This window comes from Nothobranchius furzeri, chromosome 5 (genome assembly GCF_043380555.1).
Source record: "Nothobranchius furzeri strain GRZ-AD chromosome 5, NfurGRZ-RIMD1, whole genome shotgun sequence".
NCBI classification, from domain to species: domain Eukaryota; kingdom Metazoa; phylum Chordata; class Actinopteri; order Cyprinodontiformes; family Nothobranchiidae; genus Nothobranchius; species Nothobranchius furzeri.
The window spans coordinates 52,498,128-52,525,757 of NC_091745.1; the positions used below are offsets into that span (position 1 = coordinate 52,498,128).

General features: G+C 43.8%; 1 protein-coding gene across 1 annotated transcript in view; it reads left to right on the forward strand.

Annotated features, from left to right (window-relative positions):
- Positions 1-27,630, forward strand: part of me1 (malic enzyme 1, NADP(+)-dependent, cytosolic) — a 293,809-nt gene that overhangs the window by 46,776 nt on the left and 219,403 nt on the right. Inside the window, exons 2-3 of the mRNA XM_054740576.2 lie at positions 15,527-15,660; positions 19,267-19,416. Coding sequence (XP_054596551.1) covers positions 15,527-15,660; positions 19,267-19,416 — 284 coding nt within the window. The remainder of the gene's footprint in view (positions 1-15,526; positions 15,661-19,266; positions 19,417-27,630) is intronic.

Sequence of the window (27,630 nt, forward strand, 5' to 3'; positions counted from 1 at the left end):
TGTGTGTACTAAGATTCTTGTGAGACAGTTTGAACTTTTCACTGGTGAAATCAAATCTTTCAGACCACCATGTTTGCTGAGAAATCAGTGATTTTCTATCTCATTCTTTGTGTCTTAGGAAAGCAGATGGACATATTGACTGAAAGACAAACAGAACTAGGAGTCTAAGAGGATTCGGTTTTCAAACTAAAGATCAGTACTTTTTAAAGCCAATAATCTTTTATAAAAGTCCAGCAGACATCAAGTCTTGGTGCATTTCTTGGTTCCTTTCAAACACAGAAGAGAAAAGTTGCTTTTTACCTTGTCGGCTAACCTTTTGGCTACTTCCTGTAGCCATCCTCAAAGCTGTTATGATGTTGGTGGTTTCACTTGCTTCTCCGTTTATCTGCGGGCAGCAGGGGACGTTGACTCCCTCTGCTGCCCGCATCCTCCTTGTTTAACAAAAACAAGAAATGCAAGTAAAAAATATACACAGAATGAATGTACAGATTATCAAGTCTTGTTGTTTTCTCATATTCATGAATAATGTCAATACTGCCCATTTTTAAAATCCCTCTAAGGCCCACCAACAAGCTAAACTGTCTGAATGAATCCATCCATCCATTTTCAACCGCTTATCCGGAGTCGGGTCGCGGGAGCAGCAGCCAAAGCCAAGATGCCCAGACTTCCTTCTCTCTAGCTACTTGGGCCAGCTCCTGAATCCCAAGGCGGTCCCTGGACAGCCAAGAGACATAGTTCCTCCAGCATGTCCTGGGTCTTCCCTTTGGTCTCCTTCCAGTTGGACATGCCCAGAAAACCTCTCCAAGGAGGCTTTCAGGAGGCATCCTGACAAGTTGCCCAAGCCACCTCAATTGGCTCCTCTTGACGTAGAAGAGCAGCAGGTCTACTCTGAGCCCCTCCCAGATGACCGAGCTTCTCACCCAATCTCAAAGGGAGAGCCCACACCCTGCGGGAAAAACGTATATTGGCCACTTGTATCCATGATCTCACTCTTTCATTGACTACCCAAAGCTCGTGACCATAGGTGAGGGTAGGAAAATAGATCAACCGGTAGATCGAGAACGTTGCCTTCCGGTTCATCTCTCTCTTCATCACAATAGATCAGTACAACGCCCGCATCACTGCAGATGCAGCATCAATCCATCTGTCGTCTCATGCTGCATTTTTCCCTCACTTATGAACAAGACCCTGAGATACTTAAACTCCTCTCCTTGAGGCAGGACCTCATCCCTGACCTGAAGAAGGCATTCTACCCTTTTCTGATTTAAGACCATGGTCTCGGATTTAGAGCTGATTCTCATTCCAGCTGCTTTAGACTCGGCTGCAAACCGCTCCAGCAAAAGCTGATGAAGCCAACAGGACCACATCATCTGCAAAAAGCAGAGACCTGATCCTCAGGCCACCAAAATGGATCCACTCAACACCTTGGTTGAGCCCAGAAATCCTGTCTATAAAAGTTATGAACAGAATCAGTGATAAAGGGCAGCCTTGGCGGAGTCCAACTCTCACCAGGAACGAGCTTGACTTATTGCCAGCAATTTAGACCAAGATCTGACACCGGTCACACAGGGACCTAACAGCACATGTCAAAGGGCCTGGTACCCCATACTCCAAGACTAACCCCCACAGGGCCCCCTGGGGGACGCGGTCGATCACCTTCTCCAAATCCACAAAACACCTGTAAATTGGTTGGCGAACTCCCACGCACCCTCCAGGAACCCCCTATATTGGTCCAGTGTTCTACGATGTAGGAGCAGCATACGAATTTATTTGGGTGCTTTTAAAGCTTAATATACTACCCTACACTTTGACCAATATGATGTGAATTTCTATATAAATATGGAAATTCAGTCGGATTGGCCTTTGAATGTTTAACCAGAAGATTTAGAATTCTATTTATTCAGGGATTGTATGACACTTCGTGTCAATTCAGACAGAGTCAAGTTCATAAAAAGTAAGACATTTATTTTCTAAACAATTAAAACATGACAGCTAGGAACCACGTATGTGATGAATGAATCTGAGTGGATGGAATGTGAGGTGTGACGATGTGTGAATGTAATGTTATCAGAACCTTCGTATCTGGAGAAAGTGAGTTCTGAGTGGGAGTGAAATTGGTCTGTGATAACTAATGTGATGGTTTATAAAACCACATCAGACGCAATCTGTCGAGTCTACGTACCAGCTCGAAGACCCCCGTCTTAGATCCGGATTGTGTTGAGGTCCGGGGACCCCAGAGGTACCGAAGCCCGTAGAAGAAACAGCAGTGCCGACTAGACCGGTCTCGGGATGTCTCCAGGTCACGACAGTTGTTATTTGTGTCTTAGGAATAATTCTTGAGGAGTTGAACTTGGTTCGGTTTTATTCCAAAGGAACCGTTTGCGGTCAGCTGTAGCGTGCAACAGGTTTTGGCATCTTGTCAAAAGATGCTTTGGGTTAAAGAGGTTTTGCTCCGGATGGCCGGTCCGAAGCATTCTCAAGACTATAACTAGAACAGGAACAGACTCACGGTGAAGTGAGCTCTGTTTTAATAATCATCATATTTTGATTTACTAACAAATCAGAATTTGACATGCAAAAAGTGTTTTACCAACAAACCTCAGAAAACACGCCTTGTGTCAGATACCCCTCCCACTGTCTTTATGGGTGACCCTGCGAGGAAATTTGACCATTGAGCAGGATTGGTGGTTCATCCCTTGAGGTCCATGTGGCAGGGGTGAGTTGGTGCTCACTCCTCACCCCTGCTACGTGGACCCAAGGGATAAACCATCAATCCTGCTCAAAGGTTAACTTTCCTCGCGGGGTCACACCCATTAGGACAGTGGGAGGGATACAGGAGTTCTGATTGGTGGAACAGAAAGCAATGTGTCAGGATATTAGTTTAACCTTGTCATCGTTACGTGACTGAGTGTGTGAGCTGTCAGAGATAGTGATTCACTTGTTAAATCTAAAATTACTGATCATAACATAATAATATTCATTCCAACCACAGTAATTTAAGCACAGATTAATCAAAACATTATTATTCTTCAACCAATATTGTTCATTCAACCATATGATTATTTACTCATTTTGTTCATTGTATGATTTAATTATGAAAGTTCATCCGTCTTGTGCTGTGAAGCAAAGCAGTCTTAGATAAAAGGGAGCTTGGAGGGACCTTGGGCTAGCACAGTATCTTTTTTGCAGATTAAAGCCCCAGTTAAGACTTATGTCTCCATGTGACCCGATACTGAAGAGGTCGACCTGTAGATGGAAAATCAGGCCATTCCCGGAGGCTACAACGGCCAGGTCAAAAACCACATTGTTCCTCCTGAATCTGCGGTTCGACGATTTGATGGACCCTCCTCTCCAGAACCCCTGAATAGACCTTGCCCAAAGACACACGACGGAGACAGACTTGAGAGGGACATTATTCTGCATCCCTGGTTAACTCCTCTGCCACCATCATCTGTTACATCATCAATTTAGACATAAAAAACACAATTAAAAAAAAGAATACCTTTTGGTTTGGTTGGCTGATTTGATTTATCTCAAAATTGTCAGATTTCTGTGATTTTTACCAACAAAACTGGAAACAATCATTTGTCTTCAACTCTAAAAGCTGCAGTCAGGAGCACAAGTTACCTTTGCATTCTGATGGATTTTGTCCATAACTTTTACAGCATGAATGTATTTTTTACATCTTAAGTTCTAAAAATACTCACTTTAGATCCATGATTTTTTTTTTCACAAGGGTGGCTTCAGATGTTTGCTTTTTACATTTTGATGCAAGATGTGTGAGGCCATGAATGCAATGTGATTGTGGGCTGACTTTACTTTTGAAGGCTGAAATTCAGCTCAACCCTGTAGAGCAGGGCTATTCGAGTTTGGGCCTCGCGGGCTGGTATCCAGTACGCTTTAGTGGTTTCTCTGGTCCAACACACTAGATTCAGTGCTTGAGTCACCTGTGCAGCAGCTCATCAGGCACGTTAGTCACCTGCTGATTGAAAACAGGTGTGTTAAAGCAGAGTTATAACTAAAATGTGCTGCATACTGGCCCTCGAGGCCCGGAATTGAATACCACTGCTGTAGGGTGAAGGTGTAGGAGCAGAGAAGCCTCTAGAACAGGGGTATTCAATTCTGGTGCTCAAGGTCTGGTATCCAGCACGTTTTACTTTTACCTCTGTTTCAACACACCTGATTTCAATCAGCAGGTAATTAACAGGCTTCTGCAGAGCCTGAAGGGTTGCTGCACAGGTGAATAAAGTGTGTTGAATCAGCAAAACCACTAACACGTGGTTGATACCGGACCTCCAGGACCAGAATTGGCAACACATTCTAACACCCAAGGTGTCAAAATATGACGCGTGACCAAGCCTCAATATATGATGATTTGGGACACCCCAGCGCGTCAGGAGACGACGATCAGGGACATGCTGGGTCACTTGGCTCCGCTGGTGTCACTGTTTGACGCGCGCGATCACACGGACATTATTTGACTATTTAACCTGCCCCTCACCCCAATCATAACCTTGAGGTCCATAAACTGTGACCTTAAGGTTAGGATTGGGGTGAGGGGAAGGTTAAGTAGTTCACAAGTAGTTCTAATGTCCGTCTCACTACCGGCGTCGGATACCGACGCTCTGGGACGCTGCGTCAGCTGTTTGTCCCTGATCGTCGTCTCCTGGCGCGCTGGGGCGTCCCGAATCATCATATATTGAGGCTTGGCCACACGCGTCATATTTTGACGCCTTGGGTGTTAGAATGAGTTGGAATTGGACACCACTGGTAGAAAAGGACAAACATGTTAAACAGAAACATTCATCAATTTTATTTGAGTAAAAAACTTTTAAGAACAACTTGGAGAAGTTGCAGCCTTTCAGTAAATAATTTAAACTGAACCAAATTGGGTGGTTTTATCTTGCGCACACTGATTGCTGGGAAATGTCCTCAAAATCAAAACTTCAAATAAAGTGTAGGAACATTTTTTAAGGCTGAGTTGAAATTACACAAAAGAACTGTGCAATCTCTCTGGGATGATCCATTTGTCCCTAACTAAACATCCAAACAACATCCTTTACACCGTTCCATGTATTTAGATCTGTTCTGTTCAATAAGAGCTCTGAATGTTCTGAAGGAACTGAAAGTCAACATGTATAAAAGCTACCAAGTTATAACTGTTCCTTTTCAAATTGTGAATCGTTCTGTAAACAGCTGTCCTTTGTTCAGTAAACTTGGAGTGAGCGAGCCCATGACTATATCTCAGCTAATGAAAAAGCAGCAGGAGTGTGTGTGAGAAATGGCTCTCCTCATGAAACTCGGCTTGTTTCATGTATTTTTGGACTCTTATTCACAAAGGTCTCTCATGGTCAGCTGCAGAAGATGGCAGAGCAGTGGCTGGCCAGCTGCTACTCCACAAGCACAGGACTGAAACGACCAGATGGTCCTCTGGAAAAGAGAAAAGCCTTTTTGATAATTGCTGAAGGTTGTAATTCTGAGCGCCCCGTGTGTATTTGAGGTCTGTAAAGTACAGACTGCATCAGGCCTCGTGTAGCAGCTGAGCCAGATCTAGACTTGAACTTGAGTTGCTCAAATGACCAAAGTCCTTTACTTAACTGGATGGAGATCCAGGACTTTAAACTAAATTGGTGAGATTGGTTCTGTCAAGTGATATTTACAGTGTTTGTTTTTGTGATTACAGATTCCTGCTCGCTTGTTCAGCAGACAGTAAAAAAGAACAAATTCCAGTTATAACAGAAGTGCTGTCAAAAGGAAATGACTAGTTTTTTGTTTCCTTTACCTCTTCAGCCTGAAGAAGAATCGAGATTGTTCTGTGTGCGCACAAAGCGGTACAAGTGATAATGCTGCTGGAATTCATTCCTTAGTCAACTGAAGTTGCGCACACTTTTCCGCTACATTTTCTTTTATAAATCCCAAAGTTTGCTCATGCAGCTTTCCGACCCCGTTTTGTGCGTAAGCAAGCTTTATAAATGAGGCCCCAGTTCATTAAGCCAATCAGTAAAAAGTTTCCTATGAAAAGAACCCAGCTAATTGCATTAAGTCACTGACAGGCATCAGTGTCTTTACAAAAATCCTCATACTAAGCAAGCATGTAGAGACAGTGGAGAGGAAAACTCCATTTTAACAGGAAGAAACCTCCAGAGAATCCTGGAACAGTATAAGCAGCCATCCTCCACGACTCACTGGGGATTGAGAAGACAGAGCAGACACGCACACACCAACATCTACCCCCTCACTCACACAAATCGACACATCCACACACACACACACACACAGGCTAACATTAGCTTTTAACCATATGCCCTATCAAATTTAAATATTTTAAACCTAGTATTAAAAGCAGACAATGTGTTTGCCTCACGGACTGAAGCTGGTAGCCGGTTCCACAAGAGAGGAGCCTGATAGCTAAAAGATCTGCCTCTCATTGTCACATTCTGTCCTGTCTCCCCGTTCTGTTCAGTCCTGTATCCCTGTTAATTGCACCCACCTGCCTCTCATTATCCAATCACCCAAGGTCCCAGCTCCTCCTGTATTTAAACCCTGTCAGTCCTTTTTGTCTTGTCAGTTCATTGTTTCACTGTCCTGCGTGTTCCCTATTAAATCCTCATTAAATGTTCCAGTCTGTCTGCCTGCCTGCTTCTTCCCCTGCATTTGGATCCTCACCTCCGCTCCACTCACCTGCACGTCGTGACAGAATGAACCAATCACACGAAGTATCCAGCGGGGAAGTTCTCCCTTGGGAGTACGTGCTACAATGGCTCACCCCGCACCACCAGCCGGCTTCTCCTCCTCCAACGCCACCTCACCGCAGACGCTGCCTTCGAGCCTCGGCGATCTTCTCCACCCTCCCGGAGCCAGATGGGAGATTGGACTAGGAGATGCAGCTAGATTGTTATTGCTATGTGGGCACCAGGTTGGCCGTGTGCATCCCCTGCATTGGCCCATGGCGCCGGGAAGAAACCCGGGCTCCATCAACACCTCCACCCCTGGAGGGGTACCGCAGGCTCACAGACACCCCGGCTCAGCGCGCCAGCTGGGACCCGCCTCCAGTCAGGTCGGGCCATCGGCCCCGCCTCCAGTCCAGTCAGCACCAAGCCGGCAGCCCATCCAACAGAGCTCGCCGCCTCCAAGCTGAGCTGGAACGGCTCCGTCAGATCCTCAGCCTCCAGGAGTTCCAGCTGGACACTATCCTCCCTGATTCTCCAGGAGGCGCTGCTGGTCCAGTCAGCAGCCCCGCCACCATTCCAGTCAGCGGCCCGCCACCGTTCCAGTCAGCGGCTCTGTCCCCAGCCCAGTCAGCGGCTCTACCCCCGGCCCAGCCTGTCCAAGAGGCTCCGCCCGCAGCGGTTCCGCCTCCAGGCAAGTCAGCGCCACGTCTGGCACCTCCAATCAAGTCGACGCCACGTCCGGCGCCTCCAGTCAAGTCGTCGGCGCCACATCCGGCGCCTCCAGTCAAGTCGGCGGCGCCTCCCCAAGCCAAGTCAGAGGCTCCGCCTCCACTCTAGCCGGCGCCTCCCATCCAGTCAGCGCCCAGTCTGGCGCCTCCCGTCCAGCCAGCGCCTGGTCCGGCACCTTCAGTCCTGTCAGCGCCAGGTCAAACGCCTCTAGTCAAGTCAGCGCCTCCACCAGGTCCAGCAAGTCAGCGCCTCCGCCAGGTCTGGTGCCTCCAGTCAAGTCAAAGCCTCTGCCAGGTCCGGCGCCTCCAGTCAAGTCAGTGCCTCTGCGAGGTCTGGCGCCTCCTGTCAAGTCAGTGCCTCCGCCTGCAGCGCCTCCCGCCAAGTCAGTGCCAGCTCCTCAACTCCTGTGCCCCAGACACCAGCCTCCCAGACTTCGGCGTTGTCTCCTGTGCCCCAGACACCGGCCCCCTAGACATCCCTGTTAATAGCTCCCACCTGCCTCTCGTCACCCAATCACCCAAGGTCCCAGCTTCTCCTGTATTTAAACCGTGTAAGTCCTTTTTGTCTTGTCGGTTCATTGTTTCATTGTCCTGCGTGTTCCCTTGTTAAATGTTCCAGTCTGTCTGTCTGCCTGCTTCTTCCCCTGCATTTGGATCCTCACCTCTGCTCCACTCACCTGCACGTAGTGACACTCATCATGTTTTTAGATGTTCTAGGAACCACCAGTAAACCTGCCATCTGAGGGTAAAGTGCTCTGTTAGGAACATGTGAAACAATCAGTTCATTGATGTATGATGGATCTTCATTATTTAGAGCTTTACATGTGAGAAGGAGGATCTTAAAATATATTCTCAATTTTATGGGCAGCCATTGTCGAGAGACTGACACGAGAGATATGATCTTTCTTCTTAATTGGCATCAGAACTCTAGCTGCAGCATTTTGGACAAGCGGAAGACTTAACTACATTCTGTGGACTTCGTGATGGCATGGAGTTAGCTGTGGGGAGGGGCAGGGGGGAAATCCCCCCCCCCCCCCCCCCGACACACACACACTTTTTACAATGGACATTTTTTCTCCCCTGCACTTTTTACCATTCAAAAACAATAGTACGCTACACTGATTGAGGACTAGGACCAAGCAGAAAGCAACCACTTGTGTTGAAGCCTGATTTGCATTAGAACCGTTCATAAGCTCATCTATTGGCTCAGCTGATACTTGCTAACGTGTGATTGGCCGTTCCTGCCATCTGTGTACTTGACAGTTCTGCATTCCGGACAGCCTCCAGGCTGTAGTTTTATACATATTTTTTGTATAATTACTGTAAATATTACCACCCTCGTCCTCATGCCGACTGAATATATTTCAATGAAAATTTTATAAACTAATCAGTTGCTGTAGTAACCTTTGAGTATTACTCTACTTAGTCTGTTCTTGAGGAAATATCACAGCTGAGATGTTCTGAGACCAAAACTCACCTGTTCTTCATCTGTTCTCACATTCGGGTTTCACTCTGAGGTCTCTCACCTGTCCTCAAAGACATTATTATCTCCTCACTGGTATTTCATTCCAGGTCAAAGGTTAAACTGTTAGAGGTTACAAACTTAGGGTTTAATCTGTGACACAACACGTGCTGATGCATTTCAGTAATTCCATTCAGGTGTCAAAAGTGAGCAAGATGAAAGCTAAGATAGAGGTCAAAAGGTATAGTCTGGTGTGTGTGTGTGTGTGTGTGTGTGTGTGTGTGTGTGTGTGTGTGTGTGTGTGTGTGTGTGTGTGTGTGTGTGTGTGTGTGTGTGTGTGTGTGTGTACTTGTCATTTTATGCTTAAGTGGACACATTTTAACTGTAGTGTGTGTATATTTCGCATTGTGGGGACATTTGGCTGACCCCTCACTGACAAAAAAACCCTTAAACGTGGTTTTAGAGGTATGGTGTGAGTTAACATTTGGTTCAGGTTAGTTTAGGTTTTTGGTTAGGTTAGGGTTATGAATAGAACGGCATTGGTTAGGGTTAGGGTAAGGGTTAGGACCCGTGGAGTCACTAAAATGAATGGAAGTCAAAAGAGCTCCACACAAGCATGTACCGTATTTTCCGGACTATAAGACGCTACTTTTTTCCCACGCTTAGAACCATGCGGCTTATAATGAGGTGCGGCTTTAGTCAACCAGAAAGGATGGATACTAGAAAGTCTAATGAAGGAATGGTTAAAGGAGTACTACGGAAAGCACCCAGGAGGATTTTTTTCACAGTAAAACTGCGCTGCTTCTTTTCCCAGCTTCACCCCGGAATGATGACAGCGACACTTACATCACCACAGAAAAGGAATGTGACGAAGCTCTTCTGAAGCTGTTCAACTCCGACACTGAAGAAGATAACTTCAGTGGTTTCAGTGCGCAGGAGGATGATGAATAAACAAATCAATAACTTTTCTGTTCTGTTTGATACTGATCAGTTCAGTTACGTTCAGTTAAACTACGTTTTCAATTCCGTATATATCTCCAACTTTTAGCCTGGTGTGGCTTATACAAGTACAGTTCCATGTTTTTTTAAAGATTTTAGCAGGTGTGGCTTATAGTGAGGTGCGCTCTATGGTCCAGAAATTGCGCTAAATACAAGTGTGTGTGTGCTTTGAATTTATGATGTCTGAAAAAATGCATTGCACCAGATTTTGATCAGAATGCTGCAGAAGGCTGCAGAAAGGTTCTCAGAGTGCTAATGACCCAACAGGACAGGGTGCATGTTTTACAGCTTCCTCTGATAGTCAACAGGATTTCTTGGACAAATAGCGCAATTTTTTATTCACAGTTCAAACTGAGTAGCAGTGTCGTTAACATTTATGTTGCTTTATTATTATAATTTAACCTCATTTTTAATTGCAGAAACAACAGCAATGTGCAACAAAGAACTGAGCTGCATGTGTGTTATTACAGCTAATTTTCCCAAATCCATCCATCCAATTATCCATTTATCCAGCCAGCCAACCAGCCATTTTTGTCCACTTATCTGAGGTCAGGTAGTGATGGCGGCAGACTAAGCAGAGAAGCCCAGACTTCCCTCTCCCTAGCCACTTGGACCAGCTCCTCCGGGGGAATCATAAGGTGTTTACTGGCCAGCCAAGAAACATGGTCCCTTCAGCTTGTCCTGGGTTGCCCTTTGGGTCTCCTACTAGTTGGATGTGCACAAAATACCTCACCAAGGAGGCATTCTAACAAGGTGCCCAAGCACCCTCAACTGGCCCTTCTCAATTTAGAGGAGCAGGGTATCTACTGCAAGCCACTCCCGGATGACTGAGCTTCTAACTCTGTCTCTGAGGGAGAGCCCAACCTGTAGAGAAAACTCATTTCAGCTGCTTGTATCCACAATCTCGTTCTTTCTGTCACTACCCAAAGCTCGTGACCATAGGTGAGGGTAGGGACGTGGATCGACCGGTAAAGTGAGGACTTTGTCTTCTGGCTCAGCTCTCTTCACCATGACAGACCAGTTCAATGACTACATCACTGCAGATGCAGCATAGATCCACTTATTGATCTCACGCTCCATCTTTCTCTCGCTCGTGAATAAGACCCTGAGATACTTAAAATCCTCCACTTTGGGGGCAGGATCTCATCCTTGACCTGGAGAAGGCATTCTACCCTTTTCCAACTCAAGACCATGGTCTTGGATTTAGAGGAGCTGTTTCTCATCCCAGCTTCTTCACATTTGGCTGCGAACCGCTCCAACAGAAGCCGGAGATCACGTTCTGATGAAGCGACGGGACTACATTATCTGCAAAAAGCAGAGACTCAAACCTTAGGCCACCAAAATGGATCTCCTCAACACCTTGGCTACACCTAGACATCACGTCCATAAAAGTTATGAACAGAATCGGTGATAAAGGGCAGCCTTAGCGGAGTCCAACTCTCACCGGAAACAAGCTCAACTTACTGCCACCAATGTGATCCAAGCTCTGTGACTATCTTTGCTATGCTCTTATTGTGTTTAGTTTCTAATTCCATTTTTGGTTCTTTTTAAAACACAGGAAAGGTTTTTCTTTGCCCTGCTAACGTTTTGTTTGCTGACTGCAAAACATCCTCAGAGCTGACGCTGATGGTGGCGTCACTTCCTACTCCGTTTATCTGCGGACAGCAGAGGACATTGTCGCCCTCTGCTGCCCGCTCTCCCCTCTCCGATGATGCAGTCCCATGCACGATCCAATGTGTAGACCCCATCGTCTCTGTTCATGGTCCCACATCCACGTCTCCTTATCTCTATAGCTTCTTTTATCCATCTTTTGTATTTCTGTTGTTCGGTGTTTATGATCCTTGTGTTGTCCCAGTCCATTATATGGTTTTCTCTTGTGCAGTGATCTGTTACGGCTGACTTCTTTATTGTACTTTCTGCTTCTTGTTTTGATGCTCTTGTGTGTCTTCGACTTGTTTCTTTCTCGCACTCCTTTCTATGTTCTATTGTTCGTGTGTTGAGTTGGCGTCCGGTTTCTCCTGTATGTTTTATTGCAGAGTTTGCATGGGATTTTGTAAACAACTCCACATTTAAGTCCAGCTGGTATCTTGTCTTTTGGGTGTACTAGTCTGTTTCTGACTGTTGTGTATGGTTTTGTTGGTGTGTCTCTGTTGTGTTTTTTTCATTGTTGCTCTTATTTTTTCTGTTATGCCTTTGATGTATGGTGAGTTATCACTGGTTTTGGTTCTTGTCTTTCTGGGTTTCTGGTTCTTTGCTTAGGTTGTTCTTTTCTTTCTGTTGTTGTTTGTTGTTTTCCTTTATTTATTGCCCATGTCGGGTATGCGCAGGTCTTTAAAGCATGTTGTATGTGTTTGTCCTCTTGTTTACGGTCTCTTTCTTCTGTTACCATGTTTGCTCGGTGATATAATGTTCTGATTACTGACATTTTGTGTGTGGTAGGTTGTTCTGATGTCCATAATAAGTATTGGTCTGTGTGTGTCTTTCCGATATGTGTTTATGTTTAGGGTCCCATCAGACTGTCTGCTTATTTTCATGTCCATAAATGCTACACTGCCTTCTGTTTCTAACTCATAAGTGAATTTTATGTTGCCTGTGTCGTCAATGTTATTCAAGTGTTGTGTTAGTGTTTCTGTTTGACCTTTTGGTATGATTTCCAGTATGTCGTCTACGTAGCGTTTCCATAATTTAATTTGCAGTTTGGAGGGGCAGTGGCTATGGCTTTTTGTTCTAGGTCTTCCATGAAAAACTCGCACAGGGTGGCTGATTACCCATGGCGAAGCCTTCCAGTTGTTTGTATATAGTGTTGTCATATGTGAAGTAAGTGAGTTAGCTACCAGTCCTATCAATTGTGCCATGTCATCTGCTGTGAGGTTTGTTCTTTTGTGTAAAGTTTTGTCCTGTCTGATTCTGTTAACTACTATGTCAATGGTTTTTTGGGTTGGTGTTTTTGTGAACAGGGATGTGACATCATGTAAGATGAGTATGTTGTTATTTTCTATTGCTATCTTTTTTAGTTCTTTTGCCAGTTCTGTGCTATTTTTGCAGTGTTGATCTGTGTTACCTAATAACGGGCTGATGATTTTGCTGATTTCTTTTGCCATATTGTATGTTGGTGTACCTATGCTGCCTGCTATTGGTCTAAGTGGGGTGTTTTGTTTGTGTATTTTTGGAGTTCCATAGATTCTTGGTATTATGTTTGTTGTAGGAATCCAGTGTTTTTACATTTTTTCTGTTATTTTGCCTTTTTCTTGTAGTGGCTTCAGTAATTTTTTTCAGGTTTTTCTTAACCCTTTGATGCATGAATTATGAAATCTTCAACCATGACTTTTTTAAACAATTTTTTTCATTCATCTTTAGGTGTGAATGAAACAAATTTCATATTTACATATTTTTTGTAACATTTAATTTACACATAGTTTATTACATGTCCATCTCAGTGGACAGCATGCATTCTGAACATGAAATATGTTGGTTTGACTTACTGAAGTCCAAATGGAGGGGCTCAAATGCAATAAAGTCTTCAACAGCTGTGCTTAATAACAAAAACAAATAAATAACAATTTTGAATACCTGTCCACTGTAGTGACCATTATGCATCAAAGGGTTCATGCTTTCTGTTGGGTCTTTTTTAAGTATTATTTATATATTTTGTCCTCTAGCATCTGTTTCACCTGTTGTTTATTGTTTTCTTTATCCATTACTACTTTGGTTCTTCCTTTGTCTGCCGGTAGAATAGTCATACAAGGTCCAAGACCTTACACCTTGTATCAGAGGGCCTGGTACCACATACTCTCGGAATAGCCCACACGGAGCCCTCCGAGTGACACAGTCGAACACCTTCCCTAAATCCATAAAACACCTGATTGGGTGGGCAAAATCAGACGCACCCCCCTGAACCCCCCTGAATGTGTAGATATAAGACTATAGAGCTGGTCCAGTGTTCCACAGCCAAGACGAAAACCACATTGCTTCTCCTGATTGAAGTTTGACAATCTGATGGACACACGTATGGGCACCTTTATGCTTGAACATGGTCTTCGTTATGGACAATCCATGACAAGCATAGAAGTCCAAAAACAAAACACTACTTGGATTCATATTGGGGGGGGGGGGGGGGGATTCCTCCCAACCACCCCTCCAGGTCTCACTGTCAATGCCCACATGACCATTGAAGTCCCCCATGTATTGGTTTTTGGTCCCCTTGAGCCTGACTCCTTCTCCCCTGGCCTAGTAAAGAGTAGCTGCCAGGTCACAGCATAGCTATTAAGCCGTAGGGGTGGGTCGATAATTGAGATTGGTAGCTGAGTGTCGCCATAGCAATCCTGTTGTAATCTGAAATCTGGTCATCCCTACTTGAGCTTTTAGATTCATGCTCCACAATAACTAAGCGGATTTTGTGTTTTGATGATTTATTTAAAATAGAAACACCTCATGTAGACGTAGAATATTTCTGTCTGTCTCTGGTGAGTGTATGTCTGCACCTGAGTCCTCACCTTTTAACATTCCCAATAAGACTCTTTAGAAGTCAGCAGATTATGTTTATCTTTGGTCCTTGGAAACGGATGCTGTAGCCCACCTGTGTCCTATTGAAAAGTTACCAAATTGTTGAAGGACGTGTTTATTTAAGGGATGACAGTTAGAGTTTGTCTGTGAAAATATTAGCGAGGTGCTGCAGAGGACTCTACATAAACAGAGGAAATGCACAAAGGAAACAGCCATGAGTTCAGAAAACAATTATAAACTGAAGCATCTGAAGCCCTGCTTAAACCCATCTCTAGAGAGACCCAAACATGGCTGCTCACCAACGTTCACCATCAAACCTTACAGAACTGGAGAGGATCTGAATGGAGGAATGGCAGAGGATCCCCAAACCCAGGTGTAAGAAACTTGTTGCATCTTTACCAAGAAGACTCATGGCTGTATTGGCTCAAAAGGGTGCTTCTACTAAATACTGAGTAAAGGGCCCGAATACTTAGGACCATGTGATGTTTCATGCTTTCGTTCTTTTTTAAACACAGAAACAGTTTTGTTTACCTGTTTGTAGCTACGGTTTCGCCGACAGCTGCCGGCTTCTTCAGGCTGATGCTGATGGTGGCGCGTCACTTCCTTCTCCGTTTATCTGCGGGCAGCAGAGGACGTTGTCGCCCTCTGCTGCCCGCAGATAAACGGAGAAGGAAGTGACGCGCCACCATCAGCGTCAGCCTGAAGAAGCCGGCAGCTGTCGGCGAAACCGTAGCTACAAACAGGTAAACAAAACTGTTTCTGTGTTTAAAAAAGAACGAAAGCATGGATTTACAAAGACACAGCAAGAACACACCTAAGATGTTCAATGTGATGTTTCAGTTTGTCTGTTTAAATAAATCTGCACACATTTCTAGAATTCTGTTTTTCTGTCAATATGGGGTGCTGTGTGTACATTAATGTGGAAAAAATGGATTTAATTGGTTTTAGCAAACGGCTGCAATATAAAGTAGAGTGAAAAACTGATGGGGATCTGAACACTTTCCGTACCCACCGTGTTGAACTGAGAGGTATCTGTAATTGTTGTCAGGACAGATCTAGTCACACAGAGGCTTCTCTGTAGTTACTACTAAAGGGACATGCCCTGTGATGTATCATAATAGAGGGGAGTTAAGGTTGATGATGCTTTGTGTGTCTTCTTGTAGGGAATGGCTTTTTCCATGGAGGAGCGTCTCCAGCTGGGAATCCATGGGCTGCTACCTCCCTGCTTTATCAGTCAGGACATCCAGCTGCTCCGAGTGCTCAAGAACTACGACATGAGGAAAGATGACCTGGACAGGTGAGACAAAACAAATCAGGGATTCATGGTGTTTTAAAATGACTGAAGACTTTATCCTTCAAAAGAGTTGCATTTAAGCTAATCCTTCTTGTGTGCAAAGAGATCTTCCTTTTGGAACTTTTCAAAACGCGACAGATTAGCTATCTGCCCCCTGGGATCATCCATCTCCTAACACTTTAGGTTTTACTTCATAAATCTGCTTACTCTTCTGTTTTTCCATTTACTCCCTTTTCCTTTTGTTATTACAATCTCCTCAGCGACCAAATAAAAGCTTCAAATCCAAATAACACGCTTCATTACTGCTCAGAGAGCATTGCATAACAAATACACCACACGCTAACCTTTCAGTTTGATCAGCCGGCGCTTGTTTTGCTTTTTTCTTCTTTTGTCATCATCTGATCCATGAGCCGCCACTCTCAATATGAAAGATGAGTGACTTTTGTCGTCTGAGATGGGATTTGGGGGAAACAGGAAAGAGATTGCCTCTTTGCAATCACAGTTACACATAATCTAAAAACAGCTGTTCTCGTGTTTTATCAACAAGTCACTCGTAGCCTGTGGGGATGTGTGGCTGTGCTCTGTTTACTGACAGTCTGCTTCCCAATTCCTCATCCTTCTTTGGCACACACTGCAGAGTGCTGTCGTTTATTACATTTTCTTAAGAAATGTCCAACTCGTAACCTCTTCTTGTTCCATTTTTGCCTCCCCAATTTCTAATTTAAGTATTAAATGACTCGGGTTGGAATGTTTGCGTCAGAGTTGAAGAGACTAGTGAGAACATTAATGCTCTTAGATGATGGAGTGGCTTCAGTGGCCACTGTGACCTTTAACAGAGGAAATACATTTTCAAAGTTTTTGCCAACTAAAATACTACTCTGTATAAAAAGAGCCAACTAAAGAGAAACTTCACATCCAATGAGACTGTCAAACAGAAGAAACAGATGTAAGACAGGCCTGGTAGATCTGAGCTGGTTAATCACTCAGAATGAGATGAATCCAGAAAGAGATGGATGAAAATGTGTGGACACCTGCCTTTAAGTCACTCTATAGACATATCTACACATTCAGCATACTTCAGTGAATAAAGTAATCAGTTTATTGAATTATGTTCAGGTTTAACATATAAAATAAAATCTTATCTAATAAATATAAGTGTGAGCTTCAACAATAGCAGTCTGCAGCAGTGCTTAATGGGGATTTTCATGTGATTACAGTTTGGTTCACATTTACTAAAAAGGAAATCCACGTATATCTCAGAGAAAAATCAGTTAGAATGATGAAATAGGATTTCATCCATCTGCAGCCGGTGTAAATGGTCCTTCACTGACTCTGACTAGTTACACCGGTCAGTCCCCTCTTCTAAGGCAGCCGGGCACCAACTGAGAGCAGTGCAGACGTTGGCGCGCTTTCTTAAAGTGATGGATCCAAATTTAAAATAAAGAATACTAAATAAAAGCAAAACCTTCAAACATGAACCAAAATAAAGATGCATCAATATTAAACAGGATTTTGTGAAGTTTCTAAACAATTGTGAACAGAAACAAAAGTTTCTTTTCTAAAATCCAGCCATCCACCAGCTACTATTCTTCAGCGCAGAGGTGAAACTTAAAAACTGAGAATATAGTGCAAAAGTTAATTTATGTCCGTAATCCAACTTAGACTGAAAGACCATCTAAAGGCTCAGGAACCCCTTTGCAGGTGTTCTGGATTCGTAGCTGTGTGTGAAACTCTGAGTCTAGAATATTAAACCTTTTCATACTCTAATTGTCTGAGATGTTGAATGTGGGGTTTTCATAAGTTGTTAGCCGTAATCATCACAATTATGACAGAAAAGGGCTTAAAGTGTCTGGCTTTGCATGGAATGAGTATCTCATTTATTAGTTTCACCTTTTAAGTTGAATTACAGAAACAAATGAACTTTTGCACCATATCATAAATATTCAACTTTCACCTAGAGGGTTGGTGGACAAATCTCCTGTCCATTACATGAACACACACAGAGACGAACAACCATTCACACACAAAATCCCCTTTCAGCCTGACATGAATGTTTTGGTCTGTGGGAGGAAACTGGAGTAGCCAGAGAAAGCTCACACATGCATGGGGAGAACATGCTAACTCTAAAAGCTGAGATTCGATTCTGCAACCTTCTCTCTGCAAGGGAACAGCCTGAAGCATGTAAATGCTCAAACTACTGTGCAGAATCCAAATGTAATCCTAGCGTAAGGTTTTATTTCAGGGTATGTTGCATTTAAAGATGTTTTTTATACTCTTTAATAAAGAGCTGTTTAATTGATTCAATAGTAGGTACAGGTAAGCAATCTTGCAAACTGCAAATAAGTTCAGTGCGAGTTGCATGGAGGCCAACATATTTCCAGATACTGGGAAGCCTTTCCATCTGCGGCTTGACCAGGAAATCCCCTGGCCATGCTTTTTCCGGGAGGTAAGTAGTTGTGGAAGTGAAGCTCTTTCAGCAGCAGCACCCATGTCCGCCTCCACCTGTATCTCATACTGAGAAGAGATAACCACAGCTGCCATGTCGCTGGGTTAGAATCACTGAACAATTTAAAACAAGTTAATTCATTGGAAGAATTAGTGGAAGCACACTCAGACTGTTTGTGTGGGAGATGTGTTCTGATTGGACACGCTGAGATAACATCACAAAGGGCTGTCCCCAATCTAAGATAAAGGCAAGCATCTGTGTGCTGCTCAGGCTGGTTTCCAATCCTGAAACTTACCTTCACAATATCTTCCAGTTACATTTTTACCATCATCAGCACAATCGGAGAGTAGATTATTAAAAACATGTCTTGATTAAGCCTGAGCTTGAGGTTTTACTTTTCATTACTTAGTCATAATTTCCTAGGGGAGTGTGATACCAGCTAGCGAGAGAAATCAGCTGTGAACAAATATTAAAGCAGGTGGAAACATCATTGTATTCTTCTCCCTTATAAACTCAGAAGGTTGCTGATAGCTTTTGATCGATTTAAGACTTCATGTGCATGCAGAAAACATCTGAGATGTTGTTGTGAGAATAAGAACAGCGTTCTGCTTGGGAGTGACTGTCGTCGCCATGTTGTGCAGCTGGCTGGGTCCTAACCTACAGCAGAGAAGGCGTGTGTTTTTTGTCCTCCCAACAAGAGGCACCTTGTGCTCTTGGCTTTGTGGAAACTTCCCTGATTGGGAATAGAGCTCGTTCTGGCAGACATTTCTTCATTTGGGTCACATACAAACCTTCAGCTCCCACTCAGTGATCAGAACAGAGAGCTTGTGTCGGCTCTCTGCAAGTCAACTTTGATCCTGAGTATTTTTTCAGTCATTTGAAACTAAAGCAAAATGCCTTTACAAGCAACTGTTCTTTGGAGGCCAGCACTTTTCTGACTTCAATGCTTTTATTCTGACAGGATTTAGCTGTACCGTATTAATTGCAGTCATATGGCAATTCTTTTGTACTCAAAATCATCTAATCATCTTAAAGCTTTATTTAAACTAAAACAAACATCCATGATTCAACATCTGGCTTCTATGAGCTGCTTTTCAGTCCCTCAGGTATCATCGGTGAGGTCCTGATGTTACAGATTAACGTGGTGTTTCTGACACTTCCAGGTATGTGTTCTTGATGGGACTTCAGGACTGCAACGAGAAGCTCTTTTACCGACTCATAACCTCAGACGTTGAGAGGTTTATGCCCATCATTTACACTCCCACTGTGGGCCTGGCATGTCAGCAATATGGGCTCATATTTAGGAAACCAAGGTGAGTCATAACTTATTATTGAAATTTGTTTAAAAGGTAAGTTTCATCTTTCTTTGATGTTGTTTTGAGTTTCCTGAGTGTTGCTTTAGTTTGTTGCCTGGTTCGGTTTTGGTTCTGATTTCTGTTTGTGCCCGTAAACCAGAACCTAGTTTCCTGTTTAGCCGACCTGCCCAAATTCATCACGCTCCTTTAGGTTCTGTTTCTAATTTCCCTTCTTGTCATGCACATGCATGTCTGGGTTGTGTCGGTCTCTACCTGCAGCCCCTCCTGTTTTTGTAAAATTGCTTCACCTACACATCTGCAGGTTCCAGTTTTGACTCCTCTCTGCAGCTACACGCTCCATCAGCATGCAGAGGAAACAAGCTCAAAATAAAAATGAGTAATGTCGGTTTCCTAGTTAGTCTGGAACCGCCCAGTTATTGTTCAGCTTTTATTGATGTACGTTTTACTTTAGCTGACACGTGTAGAGCTGGCTGTGTTATTCCACTGTTTCTGCTCGTTCTCAAATGTAAACATAACGTCAGCTTGAAGGAAATTGTTTAGTCAAAGGTTTATTCAGTTTTTATTCTTTGCAGTCGTAGGAAACAATTTTATCTTTAAAAAAAGCAAATTTTAATGGAGTTCCTCTGGAGAGATGAGGAATTATAACAGATGAGGAACAGAACAGTAAATATATTTACTTAGGCTTAAAAACTATATAAGACAGCTGACTTCAATCATTTAAATGGCAAATATTTGAATTGCATTGGCCTAGAAATACCAAATTACATGAGATAACATGCAGAAATACAGTTCATAAAGTGTCCCATGCCCCTGAAAATCGAGTATAACAGTTTCCTTTAATAATGTCCAATGCTTTTTAAACAGGAGCAGGGTTTTTCTTTTGTTTTCACACTAAAACATTGTGATTATGATATTGAAATCTTCATTTCAAACATGTGAAATAGCAAATGTCATCAGAGAAAAATAAATAAGAAGTAGAATATAATAAATATACATAATTTGTTGCTAAATTTGAAAAACTAGAACATTGATGAGACACTTTGTGGATGAATTGTATTCTGAAGCTCAATGACGGTGTTCAAGTCCATGACCTGGTAGCAGTGTGCTTGCTTGGCATGATCATAGCTGCGTCGTGGAGTGTTCCATGAGAGTCGTGCCAGGGTGGGACTGCGAGTGAAGTGTGATGGAGGGCGTACGCGGAGGGTTTTGTGGGAGAATGCTGCTGCTTTTGGTGAGGATGAAGGAAAATGCCTCAAGAATGTGGGAAATGGCAGCAAAAACCTTTTGGTAACAAGTGAGAACATCAAGAGTGCCTTCCTACTGAGGGATGTTCTCCAAAGTTTTCACAATTCAGCCATGTGCTGACAGGCTGGGAAGAATGTGGAGAGAATGCAGCTGGAAATGAAAGGCATGAGTTTTTCATGATGGGATGAAGAATGGTAACCAGGGTTAACCCAAATGTGCAGACCTGCAGCAGGGCACACATGTCCGTGTGCTGCCTGGCATTTTGTTGACTATAGTTTGTCATTTCACAACAATTCCAGTTTTAGCAGAGAAAGACCAGAGTTGGACCGCTTTGCCAGAATCAGAAATTCTGACATCAGGGGTGCAGTTTGAAGTCAGTCAGAGTAAATTAATTTGGAAACTGAGAATGTTTGAGTTTCAAGAGAGTAGTCGAATATCTGAACATGAAATCAGCGAGAAACTCCTCCTGCCAAATAACATTCTTGATTAATGTTCATAATGCACTCCTAGTGTCCTCCTCACGCACTTTCAGTGAACATTTACACACACACACACACACACACACACACACACACACACACACACACACACACACACACACACACACACACACACACACACACACACACACACACACACACACACACACACACACACACACACACACACACACACACACTTTCTCCTGGTCTCTGTTATTCTTCAGATAAGTTCATCAGGTCCAAGTCTTTCTCTGACAGCAAAGCCCCTGGGAGCAGCTACTAATACATTGAGTTGATAGGGCGGTCATTCCCAGTGCTGCATTCAGGGCCACGATCTGTTTCAGTTGGATCCTCCTCCCTACCTTCAGTCTTATTCATGTGGTTTCAAGTGTTAGGATTGTTTTCACTCTAAGAAGGCTGATCGGAAAAAGAACCCCCACAGCGATTCTCTTCAGTTTCTCTTGGGCTCACTTAGTCTATATATACTACTTCCTTCATCTTTTACAAGAGCTAAAATGATGACCACAATCCATTATTGTAGTCAGGATCTTCGGCCTGTATTCTTGAAATCCATCAAGTTTTCTACAGGATAAGGGCTAAAATAGGCAGAAACCTTTAAAGGTGTGGATTACTCATTAAATCAGTACATTTGCAGTGGTCTCTAGTGGGAATGAATGTATTGCAGGCAGTACGCAGGGCACAAAAAAGCCCACAAACCCTCTCAGCAGGGACAAGTCTGCAACATAACACAGCAGGTTTTGGAGACTTATTTCTTGATATTTGGGCATGTCACACAGGATTGGATAACAACAACGCAACTCTACCACTGACTGTTTGCTCTGCCATGCTGATGATTTATTTCCATAAATAACAAGCCTAGAGGAGCTAATGCTAACGGTCTGCTTGAACTCGCTGAGACATCTGCTGCAGATTCCTGGACCTTAAAACAACAACAGCCTTCCTCATTGTGAGTCAAGATCGGTGAATAGAATGCTAATTCACAGTGTGACTTAGCGCTGTGAGGATTTTCAATCCCTAGGTTTTCACCATCTATTATCTGTAAGGAGCTAATGCAGAAGATAGGTGTAGGAGACTATTTTCATGAAAAACTCAGCATAACTGATTTTTATCAGAAATAATCATTCTTTTTTTTCAGTCAACCACGTCTTTAAACTTTGACAGACAACAATTATTTAGGATGTAAAATACATGCAGAAAATAGTTGAAGTGTTTTATCTTAACCCTTTGGAGGCAGGCGTTGCAGATTTGCAACGGTTAAAACCTACCTACCTGGTTGCTCCACATATGTAGTTCATGAGCATTTTTTTAACTCCAAAGTACCCCTGAAGGACTTAGTCGTTCGTGCTTTTATCACAACTTATTTTGAGCCTGAGAGGGTTAATATACCAACAACCACTGAGTCACTCTGCATCACTTTATTTAGTGATGGTGCCATGTCTAATATCTCTGCTCTGATTCGTTGCGGAACCACCGCTTTGTTATAAATCCTTTCCACGGGTACATTTTAGGACACTTGGCACCTAAATCCTCCCATGTACACAACCTTGTTACCCAACAACTTACTATTTCTTCATCACTGCAGTACTAACTGGATGTTATTTCCCAGCATGCTTTCCTTCTTCTCACACTCGGGAAGAATTGTATTTTATTTATTCACCGTCTCACAGTGAGTGGACCCGGTGCTGCTGCCAGAACTCATGAGATCTCAGAATATGAACTTTTAATCCAAAAAATAAAACAAAATAAAAGCGTATTTTTCTATGCTGACCACATGTGAGTTTAGGATTAGGTTCCATTTGAGTCTGGGTTGACTTAAATGTCTCTTTAGAACAATATTTAGGCCCGAGCAGTGAAGCTGCGAAGGCCTATTGTATCTGCTCCGTTTATTATTATTAGGCCCGAGCAGTGAAGCTGCGAAGGCCTATTGTATCTGCTCCGTTTATTATTTAGGCCCGAGCAGTGAAGCTGCGAAGGCCTATTGTATCTGCTCCGTTTATTATTACGCTTTCTTTCTTTCTTTTTTCTTCCGCGTCTTTGACTGGCCTTTAGGGGGTCTTAGCATATCCAAAAAGTCACCAAATTCTGGCCCAATATTGAAAGTGCGTGAAATTTACGTATTTCACTGGCAATGTGAAAGTTCATAAAAGAATGGCTGAACAGCGCCCCCTAGAAAGTGAAAAATACCCCTCTCCATAAAGCTTAGTTTATCGTACAGTTATGAAATTTGGTACACTTGTAGAACTCAACAATACGCACAGAAAAGCCTCTTGCATCCATGGTCAATATCAAACAGGAAGTCGGCCATTTTGGACTAAAGTGGCCATTTTGACCCTGTTTCGGCCATTTCTTGGGTCTATATTTGGTTGAACAGTTTGGTCATTTTTCGCATGATCGTCTCAAAAATAGTGTGCGATCGAACAGAAGCGACGGACGATTAAAATGAGACAATAAAATTGACTTTTCGTAAATACTGAAGGGGCGGGACCAGGCCTCAAAGTTCGAGCACTCGCCAAAAAAATTCAAATTGCTATAATTTCATAAATGAAAGAATTACAGTTAAAGTAACTTTCTATGGACAATCATCATCGCCCCCCGAAGACAAATGAATGGTCAATTGATGATGTCACATAAGCCCCGCCCCTTCAGGACTTAAAAGGTCAAGTTTTACTGGGAAATTTTCCAAAATTTGCCCTTTCAAATAATCATCCCAAATTTGTATCAGGTAACTGAAGACAAGTTGGGGTTGCTTGGCGTCACTTTATGGGAGTTTTATGCAGAAGGCGGGGCTGTGGCGGCGCGGCGAACTCAGGCGTACCACTTAGGCCTTACGTTTGCCTCCCATTTCGTCATTTCTAGAGATATCGCCACGAAACTTCTTGTGAGTGATCCTAGTCCGGCCCCCCAAAAAATCTGATGTGACATTCCGGTGGGCGTGGTCTATTTGCTGAAATAGCGCCCCCTAGGACCATTAAAACTGACAGCCCCAAGCCATGCTTTGACTGAGGATTACGAAATGTGGTACACTAATGTGGTGTCTCAGGACCTACAAAAAAGTCTCTTGGAGCCAAGTGCAAAGTCGCACAGGAAGTCGGCCATTTTGGTCCAAGTGCGTGATTTAGTGGTTTTCGCACACGTTGTTTGGAGAGTGATGCTCCGTCGCCCTTTTCACCAATCGCCTTCACACTTCTGCTATATACTCTTAAGACATAGATGAAAAAATTCAACCGTCGGATTTTAAATAAGTATAAAGGTGTGGGCGTGGCTAAGCCTCAAACTCTGACTTGTCGCCACGCCACTCTTTTTTTCACAGCTCCCTATTGGACTCCTTTTATCCAATCACCACCAAACAGTGGCAAATAGCAGCAGACAAGTTGAGGTCACTAGGTCTATAGTACTGGCAGGTTTCGAATAAAGGCGGGGCTTTGGGAGCATGGCGAAATTCGCCATCACGCCATGGAAATACGTTTGTCTCTCATTTCTTCAATCATTGTGACATTGCCACACAATTTCTGATGAGTGATCCTACTCTGACCCCTAATATAATTGGACAGCTGAAGTTTGTGGGCGTGGCCTATTTTCCAAAACAGTGCCCCCTAGGACTATTAAAACAGTCAGCCCCAAGCCATGCTTTGACTGAGGATCACAAAATTTGGCACACTAATGTAGTGTCTCAGGACCTACAAAAAAGTCTCTTGGAGCCAAGCGCAATGTCGCACAGGAGGTCGGCCATTTTGGTGCAATTACTCAATTTAGTGGTTTTCGCACACGTTATAAGGAGAATGATATCTCCTCGCCCTTTCCACCGATCACCTTCAAACTCCTGCTATATACTCTTAAGACATAGAGGAAAAAATTCAACCGTCGGATTTTAAATAAGTATAAAGGTATGGGCGTGGCTAAGCCTCAAACTTTGACCAGTCGCCATTACTTTATTTGACTTAATAACTCCCATGTGCATGATCAGATCAATTTCATACTTTGTCTGTGTGATCACTGACCACATCTGAAGACAGTGACAATGTGGACAGCTGACATCACCTAAGCCCCGCCCCCTGACTAAAGGAAGTCTATTGTTTTATGGTGAACTGCCCATATTTGTCCCCTCTAATTTAGTCAAGATGACACTAAGGTCATGCACTGTCTTCATGATGTTGTAATGACCATTCAGATCTGATAGCTTTTCAGAAAGTGAGGGGCTTTGATGCCATGGCGATTTCTGGCGTGACGCTGTGACCTTACGTTTGACTGTAACTTCCACAAACAGCCTCCGATTTGCCCGAGACTGAACATCACATCACCAGTGTGGTAAAGATAGAGTATCTCCTAGGGGTGAGACATGTAATGGTGGGCTCAGAAGGGATGCTGAGTCAGGGTGAGGTGTGGACGAGGAGGCCTTTCACGGTTTCCGGTGTTGGGGTGGCTGACTTTCTGTTCCGACAGGCATGCCCTGATGCCCTCGGCTGCCGGCCAGGATGGAGAAGCGCGGAGCCAGGTTTGGAGAGCGTCGGGGATGGAGCGGAGGGGGTGCTGAAGGAGGGCGAGCAGCTTCGCTGCGAGGGCCGAACGACGCTGCTTGCAGCTTTAATTAGGCCCGAGCAGCGAAAGCGCTGCGAAGGCCTCTTGTTTTTGCTCTGATTAGGCCCGAGCAGCGAAAGCGCTGCGAAGGCCTCTTGTTTTTGCTCTGATTAGGCCCGAGCAGCGAAAGCGCTGCGAAGGCCTCTTGTTTTTGCTCCGATTATTATTCTTTCTTTTTTTGTTATTCCGTGCCCCCTTTGAATGGCTTTTTGGGGACCTTAACATACCCCAAAACTCACAATATTTTGCAAACTTGTCAGGCCTGGTGAAAAATTTGATATTTTAAAGGTCCCAAAAAAATCGCAAAGAAAATGGCTGAACAGCGCCCCCTACAATGTGAAAAAAACCCCTCTCCATAAAGCTTAGTTTATCGTACAGTTATGAAATTTGGTACACTTGTAGTACTCAACAGTCCGCACAGAAAAGTCTCTTGCAAGCATGGTCAATATCAAACAGGAAGTCGGCCATTTTGGGTTGAAATGGCGATTTTTAGCCGTTTTTGCAGTTTTTAGGGTCCGTTTCTGATTGGATTGCTCGATCATTTTTCGCACGATCGTCTCAAAAATTGTGTAAAAATGCTCAGAAGGGATGGGCAAACAAAATGAGATGAGGATTCTGAGTTTTCGTATATGTTGAAGGGGCGGGGCCAGGCTTTGAAGTTTGACTACTCGCCAATTTTTTTTTAATTGCTATAACTTCATAACTGAATAGAATAAAGTTACCAAACTTTCTGTGGTCATTCATCATCCACCCACAAAGTAATATGAATGGTTGGATGATGACATCACACAAGCCCCGCCCGCTCAGGACCAAAAAGGTCAAGTTTTACTGTGAAAGGTCCCAAATTGCCCCATTTCACTTAATCACCACAAATTTGTAGCTGGTAACTCAAGACAAGTGGGGGTTGCTTGGCGTCACTTTATGGGAGTTTTCGGCAGAGGGCGGGGCTGTGGCGGCGCGGCGAAGTCAGACGTACCGCCGTGGCCTTACGTTTGCCTCCCATTTCGTCATTTCTAAAGATATCGTCACGAAACTTTTTGTGAGTAATCCTAGTCTGGCCCCTCAAACAATCTGATGTCAACATCCGGTGGGCGTGGCCTATTTTCTGAAATAGCGCCCCCTAGGACCATTAAAACTGTCAGCCCCAAGCCATGCTTTGACTGAGGATTACGAAATTTGGTACACTAATGTGGTGTCTCAGGACCTACAAAAAAGTCTCTTGGAGCCTAGTGCAAAGTCGCACAGGAAGTCGGCCATTTTGGTCCAAGTACGCGATTTAGTGGTTTTCGCACACGTTGTTTGGAGAGTGATGCTCCGTCGCCCTTTTCACCATTCTCCTTCAAACTTCTGCTATGTACTCGTAAGACATAGGGAAAAAAATTCAACCGTCGGATTTTTCAAAAGTTGAAAGGTGTGGGCGTGGCTAAGCCTCAAACTTTGACCTGCCGCCACGCCACTCTTTTTTTCACAGCTCCCTACTGGACTCCTTTTACCCAATCACCAGGATTCTGTGGGAAACAGCAGTAGACAACTTGAGGTTACTTGGTCTCCAGTACTGGCAGGTTTTGAAAAAAGGCGGGGCTTTGGGAGCATGGCGAAAATCGCCATCACGCCATGGAAATACGTTTGCCTCTCATTTCTTCAGTTATCGTGATATCGCTCCGACACTTCTGTTGAGTGATCCTAGTCTGACCCCCAAGAGAAATAGACAGCTGAAGTTTGTGGGCGTGGCCTATTCTCTTAAATAGCGCCCCCTAGGACCATTTAAACTAATAGCCCCAAGCCAAGCTTTGACTGAGGATTGCGAAATTTGGTACACTAATGTGGTGTCTCAGGACCTACAAAAAAGTCTCTTGGAGCCAAGTGCAAAGTCGCACAGGAAGTCGGC